This window comes from Drosophila mojavensis, unplaced genomic scaffold (assembly GCF_018153725.1).
Source record: "Drosophila mojavensis isolate 15081-1352.22 unplaced genomic scaffold, ASM1815372v1 contig_80, whole genome shotgun sequence".
Taxonomy (NCBI): Eukaryota; Metazoa; Arthropoda; class Insecta; order Diptera; family Drosophilidae; genus Drosophila; species Drosophila mojavensis.
Genome location: NW_025318906.1, coordinates 8,843,776 through 8,857,238, shown reverse-complemented (window position 1 = coordinate 8,857,238; position 13,463 = coordinate 8,843,776). Strand labels below are relative to the sequence as shown.

The following is a 13,463-nucleotide window of genomic DNA, read 5'->3' as shown; positions in this document are numbered from 1 at the left end:
GCTGGAGCATGCATAGATTGAGTGGACTTGGCTCATGCATTCCAGCCTCTATCCAGGACAAAATTCAGCTCCAGCTCAATGCCCAAAAATAGATGCAATTGAAGCTGCAGTAGCTTTAAGCTGCAGCTCCACACAGACACACACACGCACATACATACACTCACACAATAGCCACACACACACACACACACAGATTGATATCCGGGCCTCGGCCAGCGGAAGTAATTGCCGAATGAATGCCATTTCGCATGTAACAGGTGGGCGTATTAGGGTGGTCCAGGGTGGTCTTCGGCTGCTGGCTGAAGCAACAGTTCGGCTCTGTGCAGGAATCGGTTTAGCATTGCCCCAGGCAATGTCGAGCCTTCCACCAGCTGCTGCTGCTGCTGCTGCCTCCTCCATGCTGTATGTACACATACATCCAAAAATGAGCATTTTGAAGAAGAAGAAGAAGAAGTTTAAGCTGAAACAGAATCACTTCCCCGTCTAGCCCGAAGTCTCGCCCATGCGCACTCCAATCAATCCAACTTTCGATTGCATTTGCAAAGCTTTACATCAGTCGCTCGTAGGTGTCCCTTGCGATTTGGCTGTGGCCCAGGTGCATAGTGTCTCTAGTGTGTGTGTGTGTGTTTGTGTGCGCCAATTTATTACAGCTAAGTAAATTGCAGCTCAACTGCCGCTGAGGCTATGGTAAGCTTTGTCTTTATCATATAAACAAATTTGATTTTCAGATTTTTTGCTCAGCCAACAGGTGGCAGATTTTTCTTTAACAGTATTTAGCAGTATATAATAATTATATATACATGTGTATGTATACATATAATAATTAATATTATTTAAAAGAACACTTGTATACATATTTATAAAATTATTATTTTTTAAAAATTATTTTATATTAATGATTAGGTAATAAATTGTTAATGTTCTGTAAGTTTTTTTTTTTCAAATTTTGTATACATATTTTAGAAGTTATATTTATATAGTTTACAAAATGTTGAAGTTACCAAAAACATATATGAAATTATTATATATAAATTATATCATAAATTCATTTTTTTGTTTATTCAAAATCAATTTGGTTTTTTAATTTCATATATATTATTTAAATAAATTTTCTTATATTACAAAAAATTTGATTGTTCTGTAAATGATTATTGAATTACATATTTTGTATATTTTTTTAAATTTTCATATACATTGTAATTAAGTAATAAATTTTTAAAACTACCCGCTTATTTTTTATACAATACAAATAATAAATCTATATATTTTTTAATATTATAAATATTTAAATTAATAAAAAAATATTTATATAGATTTAAATACTTATTTTTAATAAATAAAAATAAAAACAAAAAAATTCTTTAGTAGAGCTCTCGGATTAGTCTTTACAATATTACTAAATAAAGCACATACTTATATGCATTGCACATATAAGTATATTTTTACATAAATACCCATTTAGTTGTACAACAATTCAGAGCCCATTATGCTACAACTCGTTTGCTTTTGTATCTAATTGCGCACTTGACTAATTAATTTGTGATTTCAACTGGGATTTCATTACGTCTCAAAGCGCCACATACAGACACAGTCATGCACGCATAGACACACGCACAAAGGACAACCCACCTATACATACATTTGTATAAAGCTTAAGAGCACTAATGAAGTTTTCATAAGGAAAAGCAAAGCTCGCGCGCGCACAAAGTAAATGGCAACAGTCATGTGTGCAAGTATGTGTGTGTGTATGGATATGAATATGCTTCTACCAGAATAAATCAGTTCAGATGCAATCCCTATGCTGCATTGGGTAACTTTTGCAGGACTTATACCGAATGAAAGACGAGCAGAGAGCAAACACCACCAACAACAACACGAAAGAGACAATAAAACCTCCGAAACAGTAACAATAACAGCAAAAAGAGCTTTTTCAAGCAACAGCTTCGCCCACACACAGAAATGCGCTCTCTCTCATCGCGCTGTCTCCCTCCCGCTCGCTCTTTGGCTGGCACAGTGCGAGTGTGGATTGTGTGCGTCTGTGTGGATTCTGTTTGCAGTGTGTGTGTGGTCTTCGTTTCCTTTCGTGTCGTAGGCTGAGCCGAATAGTATAAATTGCAGACGCTTTGCGAATTTGATGTCACTCTTGGTTTCGTCTTGGCTGTGGCTGGTGCTCAACTGAATCAAGCGCGAGTCCTTGTAGCAAGCACAGAAAAAAATATATATAGAAAAGTAAAGAAGGCGTAGGAGTGACGCCATGTTGTGAAAAGTGTCTACCATTTTATTATTTGCCAACAACAAATAAAGCACACACATACGTAGATAAGAAGACGCAGTGCAACACACTGAATGCTTTGAGGAAAATACAATTTGAAAGGACATCCAGAAAAACAGTGCAATTTTTCCACATTCTCAAACGGAAGAGACGTCCGTGCCCAAGCGAGGAGCCGTAAGCTGCCATTGATTTGTTTGTTGGTAAGCGTGGGCGTGTTGTGTCAATAAGTCAAAAACGAGCCTCAATGTGTCAATATTTTATATGATTGGCTTGATTAAAGCGCCGCTCTTGTGCGCTGATAAACCGTTGCGAAGGCTAAATGAATTATACAGAGCGTACATATCAAGTTTGTAAAAAGAAGAAAGGCGAAATGGCTGAAGGCTTAATAGAAAAGGTCCTTTTTTTCTGCGCCAGTTGCCTAATTAGACGCAGTTCCTGGTAGCGAGTATATAGTAGATATATATGCGACTCAATCTGTTGCGGCAATTGAATTTGTCAGTAAATTGAATTGCCAAGCAAATGCTTTTGGGACTTGCTCCTGGGTCCCTCAAATAAATATTCATCACATAAATCAAATTATGTTGCCGCGGCACGAGCCAATTTGCATCCACTGCCCAGCATCAATATCGACAGTTACATTCCGTATATACACTCACACACACACACACACACATATATACATATATATAGAGACATAATGTGTATCATATAATTGACAGCTTATTGAAGCTGTCTATCAAATTAGACAGCCACCATATACCTAAAAATAACAGGTTCCATATATATTATATATTTCATATTGTTTTTATTATATTATGTATACGCCCAATGGTACGGCCAGCGCTTTCGTTGTTCTGCGCGTCAGCCGCAAAATCCGCCGCAAACTTTTTTGGGTATGTTTTTCTTTCGCAAAGCGTATCAAAAGCTAATCAAAAAAAAAAAAAAAAATATATATATATCAGAGATCAAGATCTCAAACCAATTGCATTCTTTGCACAATTTAAGTCGATTTTTATTTGTTTCATATTTGCAAACTTTTCGAAAAGCCTGTTCAATTTGCATATGAAATAAATTGCTTTTGGCATTAAGTCAGAGAAATGTCACATGAAGAGAACAATAAGTCCGCCGTGCACATCAAATAAGCTGTTTCGAGCATAAATCATTTGAAATGCTGCGTAAAATTCCTGGAAATTAAAAGCCCAAGTAAAAAGAAGAAAACACAAATTGTCTTCAAGAAAATAAATGATGGGTACACATATAATATATAAATAATAAATTAAGTCAAATTTGCTCTCAAATTAAGTAGGTAATTTAATATTAGTAACCAACACAGGTCAAAAAGGAAAAATCGAGCATCATAATTTTAGATGATTTAATTTTAGATTAACTAAATAGTAATGGCTGCAAGTATATTCGTTGAGCTATTGTTTAGACTTTCTTTACGTTAACTACCTTAACGCTCTTCCATTTTAGCTTTGCTGAATCGTTAACCAACACTGGGCAAATAGCACTTCATCTTCATCAATATGAATAACTTATGCATTAGCAATCACTTAAGCCAGAGCTTGTGCCGACTTAGTATATCGCCCATCTCTTACGTAAACCGTTATTAAATAAGCATTAAGCAACACTGGTCGAATGATGCACGCACGCATAGTTTTTATATGAGAGGTAGAGATATTCGAAAGTAACTAAAGTTTCTTTCCATGCAATCAGTAATGCCAGAGCTTACAGTTTCTAAGTTTCAGTCATGCTGAATCCTTAGCCAACACTGGCCAAACATTACTCAATCTTCGTCTTACACAGTTTTCCATATAAATCACTTCAACTTTTCTTTAGCAATCACTTAAGTCGAAACTTGTACTCTGAGCCCCTCACCCGTGCATACTCGTTAGCCAACACTGGTCAAGCTTATTCAAATCGAATTTGCAAATGCGGTTTCGCGAACAGATTTATTATCTTTAACCTTTGTTTAAAAGCACTCACTGCGCGTCCATTATGCAAATGCTAAAGAATAAAACGAATGGCAAAAGCGAAGGGAAAATAATTGAACTCGAAGTAAATTAATTTTATGCTACTGCGAGTCGAGTCGAGTCGCGTCGCGTCTAATCGTGACTAAGACTCCTCCGGATGCCAGACATCAAGCAGCCAGGCAGCAGTAATAATATTATAATAAAGTACAAAAACAACAATAACAAAAGGCATTGAAACTAAAAAAATATAAACAGATAGTAAGCAACAACAGCTGCAGGCGAGCCGCTGGCCCAGTGGGCGGGGCCGCGACGAGGGCCAGCTAAAACGTATAGCAGCTGCCTTGACATTTAATGTCGCTTAAAGGCAACCGTCTATCATAAATTCCAAAGCAAATGCGACTAGGGAGCGGGCGACAAGAAGAAGAGTGCCTTTTGCTATCTATATATACACTCGGGTGTGTGACGTGTGTGTGTGTATGTGTGTGGTGTGTGTATTTCTTTTACAAAGGGAACCGCAGCAGCAGTAGCAGCAACAGGCAGCTAGCGTGGCGTATACTTCATATTACGTATACGTCAAGTGTGTCGGTGTGTATGCGCCATTCCATTCCATTCATTACGGCGACAACTATAGCATACTTCTGTGCGCCGCAAATAAAATGCTCACCCGGAAACCGGCTTGTCAGCGTCATGAACATAATTGTCCTTTCGCCTATGCTGGCATGATGAAGAAGAAGAAGAAGAAGAAAGAATATAATTCTGGAAGAACTTTGGCAGTTGCGGAGAAATGTGCGCACATTGGAATTTTATTGATTTGTCTGCAGCATGGAGAGTGCAGAAAGCTGCGACGTCAGTCGTTCATTAAAAGTCCAGATGAACAAATAATTGAAATGCCAACCGCTATAGCTCTACCTCTCTCTCCATCTGCCCTTCTCTCTCTATCCACCTTGATCCCACGCTCTCCTTTAATTTGCATAGTTATGCGCATAAAACACCTGAAAATTCACATAATTGCGTGGAAATCTATGTGGAAGATGTTTGAATATTGCGAAGGGTCGATCGAAAATATGTGGAAAACTGTGTGAGATATGCGAGCAGGATAAAGTTTAAGGCCTCGCACAAGAAATAATTCACTCAATTATGCAGAATATGTGTGGAAAATGTTGTATTTAGTGAAGGTTTACTCGAATTAATGTTTAATCAGCAGCAACTCCTAGGGAAAGTCACTTAATTATGCTGAGTATGTGCGAGAAAGGCAGTAAGGACTCGCTTAGCTGAAGCAGAGGACATAACTCAGGCTGTGGAAAATATGGAAAATGTTCTGCGGTGACGTCAATGCAATAATTCACTTAATTCCATGAAATATGCATGGAACGTGATTGATGTAGTGATGCACTTAATAATGTGGAAAATGTGTGGCAGGAGATGTGCTAAAGACAGTCAAGCCTCGCTTAGATGAAGTGGAATGGATAACTCACTCAATTGCAGGGCTGACATATGATATGTGTGAGATATTACCGAACAGTAAAGCTTTGCTAAGCTGAAGGTAATGCTATAAATTATTTAATTATGTGGAATATGAGTAGAGTAATATATGAGTAGATTGAACACTTGCTCCAATTAATGTAGAATGCATGGAAACCAAATTAATTGATAAGACGGAACATGATATGATATATTCAGTAAAAATTCATTTAAGTATACACTGAGAGATATTCTATTATAATACTTTCAAAATCTTAACATAAATTTATAAAATTTATATTAAATATAATTAAAACTTAACCATAAATACCTGATAACTTTTTAAGAAAGCTAAAAGTCCAATTCTAGCTTATAATAAAATAAACCTGTGATACGCAAAGCTCCTCTCAGCTCCGCTGTGCACTTAGGCAGCTTTCACTGTGGCTAAGCCGTCTGGCATTTCATATGCTATTAGCTGTGCATAATGAATCGCTGGCTGACAATGAGCCTCTACGCTGCTGGCAAACCCACTTGATATCCGATATCTAATGCCGCAGACACACAAGCACACACACGCACACACACGCGCACACTCACACACAGAGAGACCCTCTCTGCACCTGACTTTGCTTTAAAGTGCAAATGTAATTAAAAGTTTTTTTTTTTATATATCTTTTTATTTGCGCGCCTGGGGCTAGTATCTTTACGGGCCTGAAACGTGCCGGGCATAAAATAATATTAATGCGTTGATCCTTTAACATCTACTTCTCCCTCTTCATCTTCTTCATCTTCTTCTTCCTCCTGTTCTTCTCGTTCAGCAACAGAGGCAGTTGTAAGGCAGCTGTTGCCATGGCCGGCCAATTTGTCGATGCCGGGGCCATCCTGGGACTGTTGCTGCTTGGCATTGTCCTGGCCACGCCCCAACGCGCCGCCTACTCACTGCAGGCGGCCGTCGATGAGCTGCATCGCCGCGAGGCTGCCAAGTTTCCATTGAACGCACCGCCACCATCTGGACAGCTGGACGACTGGGATGAAGGTGAGTGCTCTACTAACTCAAGGGGCGGGGAGGGGCAGCCGGGCCATCACAGCAGGCGAACAGCAGCAAAAAAAACCACATGGTGAAGTAGTTGAATAGCTAGCATTGAGTGGGCGAAAGATTCACGAGAGATAAGTTACAGAATAGATATTCAATGCTTAGTTCCCAACCCAAAAAGAGTCCTGGCACTATGTTAATCAACGTATCCCCTCCTAGCTATAAGGACCAGTTTCAAGCACCTACTCAGAATTAACATGTAATGTAATATAATCACTGTATTTAGAACTTATTTAGTAGAAATTGATATTATTTTTAGATAGAGATACATATATGTGTAGATCGGGAAAGAGAGAGAGATAGAGAAAGATACAGATGGAATTAGGCAAAGTGAGAAAGACATAGAGAGAGTGAAAGAGGACAGAATGATATAAAGCTGGGAGAAACAGAGCTACAGAGGGGGCTTCTAAGAGAGAGAGAGAGAAAGAGAAGCAGAGAGAAAGATAGAGAAAAATAAAAAGACAGAGAGTAAATAAAAGTTAGCATTTATAATGGTACATAAATGATAGGGATAGACAAAAATATAGATAGAGATAGCGAAGGTAAAAAAGAATTAAGCACAATTTAAATAAAAAGAAGGGAAAATGAAGTAAAGGAGATGTAAGCAAAATCAAGTCATGCAATGAAAAGTGTAACATACATATTAATATGCATTTCAAATTTATCTCATATGTGACTGCAAATATTTAAAATAGCAAAGAAGCATACCTCTGCTGCTAACTGCTTAATAAGGCCACGATAAAACGATATGTTGTAATGAAAAGTCCCAATGCACAGACACGTGGAAATTGTATGTGTGTTACTTAACGTGGGTAAATCGCATAAGCTCAAGTTAAGCCGGAATGGCAAGTCAGGAAAGGACACGACACGACAGGGCAGGGCAGGGCAGGGCGGCATGGGACAGCTGTCAGCTGCAGGGCAAGCGAGAGAAGCCAATTCGTAACTGATAGCAGAGCAAGCCAGAGGAGCAACAGAGAGGTGGAGAGTGGGAGAGAGGGGAGGAGCTCTAGAGGTAGGGCAAGGCAACTGGAGGAGGCAACTGGATACAGTAGCAGCAACAGCAGCAGCAGCAGCATCAGCTGTAGCCCGCATGTAACAGAGCACGTGACCCATGGCATGTCTCCTGCACTCACACACACATACATACATACATATATATGTCTGTATATATATACACATCACGACTTTCAAGTTTCCTTTGATTTTCCCTTTTTGATTCCCAATTTTTGTATTCCCGTTACTTTTTTGGGTTTTTTTTTTTTTTTTTTGCATTTATCTCCGTGCACAGTTGCAGATAGCGATTTATTTGGCACCGGCACCAGCAACAAGTTTAAGAATCGGAATCGCCACAGAATAAACAAAGCACTTGCCAAGTATTTAGAGCGCGAGAATGAGCGCGAGAACTACGAGCAGGGCGCCCTGGGCGGTCCGCCATTCGATGGCTACGAGTTCGACGATGAGCGCGAGCAGCAATCGAATCCCAGCAATCTGTTTGTGGATGACAAGCGCAAGCGTTCATCCTCCAACTTTAGGGAGCGTGATGAGCAGCCGTACGGTAAGTAGATCTATTTAGGGGGCGGGCTGCGGGGCCAGGGAGTTACTTGAGTTGCGTCAAGTTGAGCTGAGTTTTATGCTCCATATGCGTGTCCACTTGAGTGCCATAAATGGATTGGGATAACAATGCTTTTTCGTTGTTGTTGTTGTTGCTTTTGCTTTTGCAGCTAAAACCACTTAGCTCAGATTAACTTGAGTGTGTGTGTGTCTGTGAGTGTGTGGACTTAGGCTCAACTCTTACTTGAATGATATATGCAATGAGCTGGAAGCGGGCATCCTGTCAGCCTTCCTGTCATTCGATTTAATGGCCTGAAAGGTCGCCAACAACTTGATGCGTGCCCATAAGTCGCACACTCACACACACACACACACACACAGAGAGAGAGAGAGAAAGACGTGCGCCCACACACACGAATTAATTATACAAGCTGAATTTATAGCCGAAGCACGCGGTCCGACGGGCTGTCTATCAATGCAACCTGTCGCCTCCTGCTCGTGTGTGCCTGAACTGAAGTCAATGTCAAAGTCCTGACACGAGCTTCCCCTTCTTCTTCTTCTTGTTCTTCTTGTTCTATTTCCACTTCTATATATAGACTCGGCTCCATCTGTCTTCCGTGAACGTGAGAATCTGAACGGAGATGCCACGCACAGCGAGCTAACGGAACAATTTCTGCGCGAGATCGAGGAGGCCAGCGAGCATGAGCGGCAGGAGCGTTACAAGCTGGCGCTGCGTCAGCTCTGGGAGAAGTATCAGCAGCAGGAGAACGAGATCCACAACAACAACAACAACAACAATGGGGAGAGAGAGAGAGAGGCCGATGAGCTGGATGATTCGCCGCAGCAGCAGTCGCAGCTGTTCGAGCAAAAGAAACGCATGCGCATGCCGCCCTACTATCTGCTGATGCAAAAGAAACGCTCGTATCCGGTGCTGCCCTGGCTGCCATACAATGCCGACAAGAAGAAGCGTTTTCCGGTGGCCAAGCGTGCGGCGGGTGAGTCGCCGCTGGCCAAGACGGACGAGCGTGTCGCCCAGGAGCTGAGCGAGCTGTTCGGCAAGCCGTTGAACGACCAGCAGCCGGAGGAGAAGAAGAAACGTTCCACGGAGGAGCAACTGAAGGCAGCCTCGACCACACACCAGCCGGAGACAGCGGCGGCCACGGCCACCGCTTTGGGTGACATGCGCCTGGAGATCAATTTCCAGCGCGTCAATGTGAGCACTGCTGCCGCGCCAAAGGAGACGCCGACACAGGCGCCATCAAAGCCCGCTGGCACTGGGGAGTCGATCTCACACGGACACGCGGGCTACCATCACAAGCGCAGTGAGCACCACTCGGACGAGGAGTATGGCGAGCATGAGGGCGAGGGCGAGGGCGAGGAGAGCTCCGACGAGGAGGACCACGATGAGTTTGACGACGACGAGGATGCCGATGCCGAGGGCGAGGGCGAAGGCGACGCAGGCGAGCGACGGCGCAAGAAGAAGCGTGCCGCTAGCCATGCGCACGGCTCGCCGAGTGTGGGACACCTGATGCTGCGCGCCAAGAAGTCCATTGATTGGTCGCAGTACTTTGGCCTCGATCGCAAGAAGAAGTCCGAGCAGTTGGCAGAGTGAGTGCCAGGCGAAGATATGAGAGGAGTAGTCCCTTAACTCTGACTTCATCTATTTCTAGTGTCGAGTCCAAGAAACGCAGCGGGGAGAGCAACAGCAGCGGCGGCGGCAACAACAGCAACAACGAGGAGCTGGATGAGCTGGAGCAGAAGAAGAAGAAGAAACGCGACATTGATCCCGAGAAGCTGGAGAGCATGGACAAGAAGTTGCAGTCTATTGAGGACTTCATAATCGACGAGACCATCAAGTATACGGGCGCACACGAGGGCATCAAGAACCAGGAGGAGATCCGCAAGCTGAAGGAGCACGTGCTCTCGCGCCTGGCCACCGCCTACAGCCTGGAGAAGATGCGCCGTGCGCTGGACAAGTTGCGTCAATCTGTGGACGCTGAAAATCATCTGCTGCGCAATGTCATCGAGCCGGACTCGGAGGAGAACTCCCTGGACAGCCAGTGGCCGATGAAGAAGCGCTACAGCGTCAAGAAGGAGCAGGCCGAACAGCAGGCAGAGTAAGTCCAGGAGGAGGGGAGGAGTATGAAATAATAGTTAATCAACTGAACTCCCTAGGGATGCACAGCAGCTGAAGAAGAAGCGCAGCGGCTATATGCGCTACCCAGATCCGCCAAACACCATGGACGAGCCGCTGGGCGTGCAGAGCACCGGCTACGAGACACTCAATGATGCCTACCTGGGCAACAAGAACTACGTCATTGGCTCCAATCAGTGCCCCATCATTGAGTCCATGGCCGAGCGTTGTCGCAGCGTTGATCTCATCTCTGGCGACTTGAATCAGGAGCTGATGCCGCTCTGTGGAGTGCATCAGATTTGTTATCTTTGTGTAAGTGATAGAAATCAGCCTGGAGAGGGCAATGAGAGAATAGAAGCGGAGTGAGTGAGACATACAGAGAGAGAGAGAGAGAGAGAGAGAGAGAGAGAGAGAAAAACTTTTTTTGTTTTAATTTATTTTTTTACATCAATATTCTTATATTTTTTTTTTTCTTAAAATATATGTATTATTTTTGTATATTTTTTTTTTTTTTTTTTTTTTTTTCTTAAAATATATGTATTATTTTTGTATATTTTTTATAATATACTATTTTATTATTATTATTTTTTTTATGAATATATATACAATATATTAATTAATTATTTTTATTTTTAATACTAATTTTTTTGTTTACTTATTTTTTAATTGCAAATTTTCGCTTACTTATTATTTAGATTTAATTATTTTATTTTAATAAATTGATTTATTTACTTATTTATTTTTTTTAGTTGTTCAAAGATAGCTTCAATGCTCATTCCTGCTCATCTAGGTGTTGCTGGAGTGCAGCCTTAGCCTGATATACGTAGCTGAGGGAGAAAGAGTTGCCCTACTTACACCGTCATTAACTTTTACAGGGCGCCTCGCAGGTGGCTTGCGACTATCAGTACCTGGCCGAGGCGGACACCATTTGTGGCAGCAGCAACGAGTGCCAGGCCTCGGCTCGCTCCGTCTTGATGATACTGCGCGGCACGCCCGGCCGACAGCTGGGACCGCGCGAGTGCTTGAAGAATCCTTGTCTGTACCGGGCCATGCGTGAAATTGGGCTCTAAGCGAGCAGCAATAAATGAAGCCAAAATATTAAAACAAAATGAAAAAACAAGGAAACAAACTTACAAACATTTCTTAACGTCCTTTTGTGCGTTTCAAAAAAATACAACAAACAAATACTAAAATGATGTTAAAACCAACAAAGAAACTTTGCTGAACTAGCAAATCAAAAGTTATTTGATTCAAAAGAAAAAAAAAAAAAAAAAACAAATTTTAAAAATCAAAATAATATTCTATATAAATGTATTAAATAGGTGGCTAAAAATATTTGGATACATTTTGCTGTTGTCCTCCAATATGGCAGCAGCTCAACTAGAGACCTAAAACCAAAAACACAAAAAATATATTAAAATGATATAGACAAAACCCAAGCGAATTTCCAAGCTACAGATTAAACATATACCAAAAACCGTACAACATGAATATATATCTATATAACAACATATACATTTATATGTGAATGTTGATTTGAGATTTTTCGCCAAGCAGTAGGCATCAGATTTGTAGTCCTTTAATGAATGCAACAGCTAATTGTTCATTTCGTTTTGAATGTAAACAGCAGAGTCTTTTTGGAAGCACATTTCAGACTATATAGTGCATATATTTGTATACAGTATATATATATATATATAATCAAAAATATTCATATGGTATATTCATGAATGTATTAACAGTTATTATTATGTGTACAAGTTCACTCAATGAAAATAAAAAACTCAAGCAAATTCACGCAGGCAGCTAATTAGCAAATATATAGATACATATATATACAAATATGTCTATATCTTTTAGATACCGCCCATCAAATGCTTACGAGACAATTGCAAATATAAAACTATATATTTATATAGTCCAACCAGTTATAGAGACAAATTTGACGCGCAAACAATGACACAAAGAAAATATATTTTAAAAAATATATTAAATATACATATATATATATATAAAATATATATCAAAGAAAAAATATATATGAATATATATATATATATGAAATATAAATTTTGAGCACATTTAGTGTATATGAATGGTAACTTGATAAATCTTTTTTGAAATGTATTTTCCAATTTATTACTTGAGCCCACAAACCGAAAACGAAACATGACAAAACAAAAACCATTTAAAATGCACAATCTTTATCTCTTTGTCTTTAACTAACTCACACACTTAAACAATTTACTGTACACATTTTGCAGCTTCGTTTTGTTGTTGTTGTTTTCATAGTATAATTTAATATACACAGAAGATAGCGAAAAAGAAAAAGATTTCGAAAGTTACTAATTGAATGTCAGCTAAAGGTATGTATGTCTACGAATAAAGCATATACTTAAATGTGTTTCAGTGTAAAAACAATAAATGAAAATAACTAAGACAAATATTCTTTAAAATCTATAGATGTGATTATATAATATATATACATAAGGCAAAAGCAAAAACAAAATACAGTAAAAAAAAAGTGGAAAATAAGCGAAACAGAAAAATACACAAAAGACACGTATGAAAAAGAATAGTAAATGAAATTTGCATTATATTGAATCAAAATATTATTATAAATGTATTTACCTAAATATATATATAAATATATTGGTGTACGTACAAACCGCAGTTTGAAAAAGAATTTAAATAAATAAATAAATATATATATTGCTATACAGTTATTAATGTAAAAATATATATTCGAGGTCTCACACGAAATGCTGAAAATATTTAACGGCATACAAATTCAAATGATGTCGCATGGGACCTCGAAACAAAAAAAAAAAACACACTTATTCGACTTATTCAATTGGTACTGGGTTACTTTCGAACTCCAATATATCGATACTTGGCTCACTTCAAGAACATTAAGCTCGCATTTATGAACTACTTTTGCAAGTCTCAAACCACATTTCGATTATTTCTGTTGCTTTC

General features: G+C 39.8%; 1 protein-coding gene across 4 annotated transcripts; it reads left to right on the top strand.

Annotated features, from left to right (window-relative positions):
• The first annotated feature begins 586 nt into the window (after positions 1–586).
• On the top strand, positions 587–12,462 carry LOC6579150 (trichohyalin). 4 transcript variants are annotated; one of them, XM_015163505.3, is made up of 7 exons: positions 587–687; positions 6,525–6,742; positions 8,088–8,354; positions 8,947–9,958; positions 10,021–10,467; positions 10,526–10,796; positions 11,360–12,462. In XM_015163505.3, exons 2-7 carry the CDS (start codon positions 6,556–6,558, stop codon positions 11,552–11,554), a joined length of 2,379 nt encoding a protein of 792 aa, XP_015018991.1. In that variant the 5' UTR covers positions 587–687; positions 6,525–6,555; the 3' UTR covers positions 11,555–12,462. The 4 variants fall into 4 exon arrangements, with proteins under 4 accessions (XP_015018991.1, XP_043867075.1, XP_015018989.1 ...); XM_044011140.1 differs by lacking the exon at positions 587–687 and adding an exon at positions 2,137–2,472 and having other exon boundaries at positions 8,094–8,354; XM_015163503.3 differs by lacking the exon at positions 587–687 and adding an exon at positions 2,137–2,472.
• Positions 12,463–13,463: the final 1,001 nt, after the last annotated feature.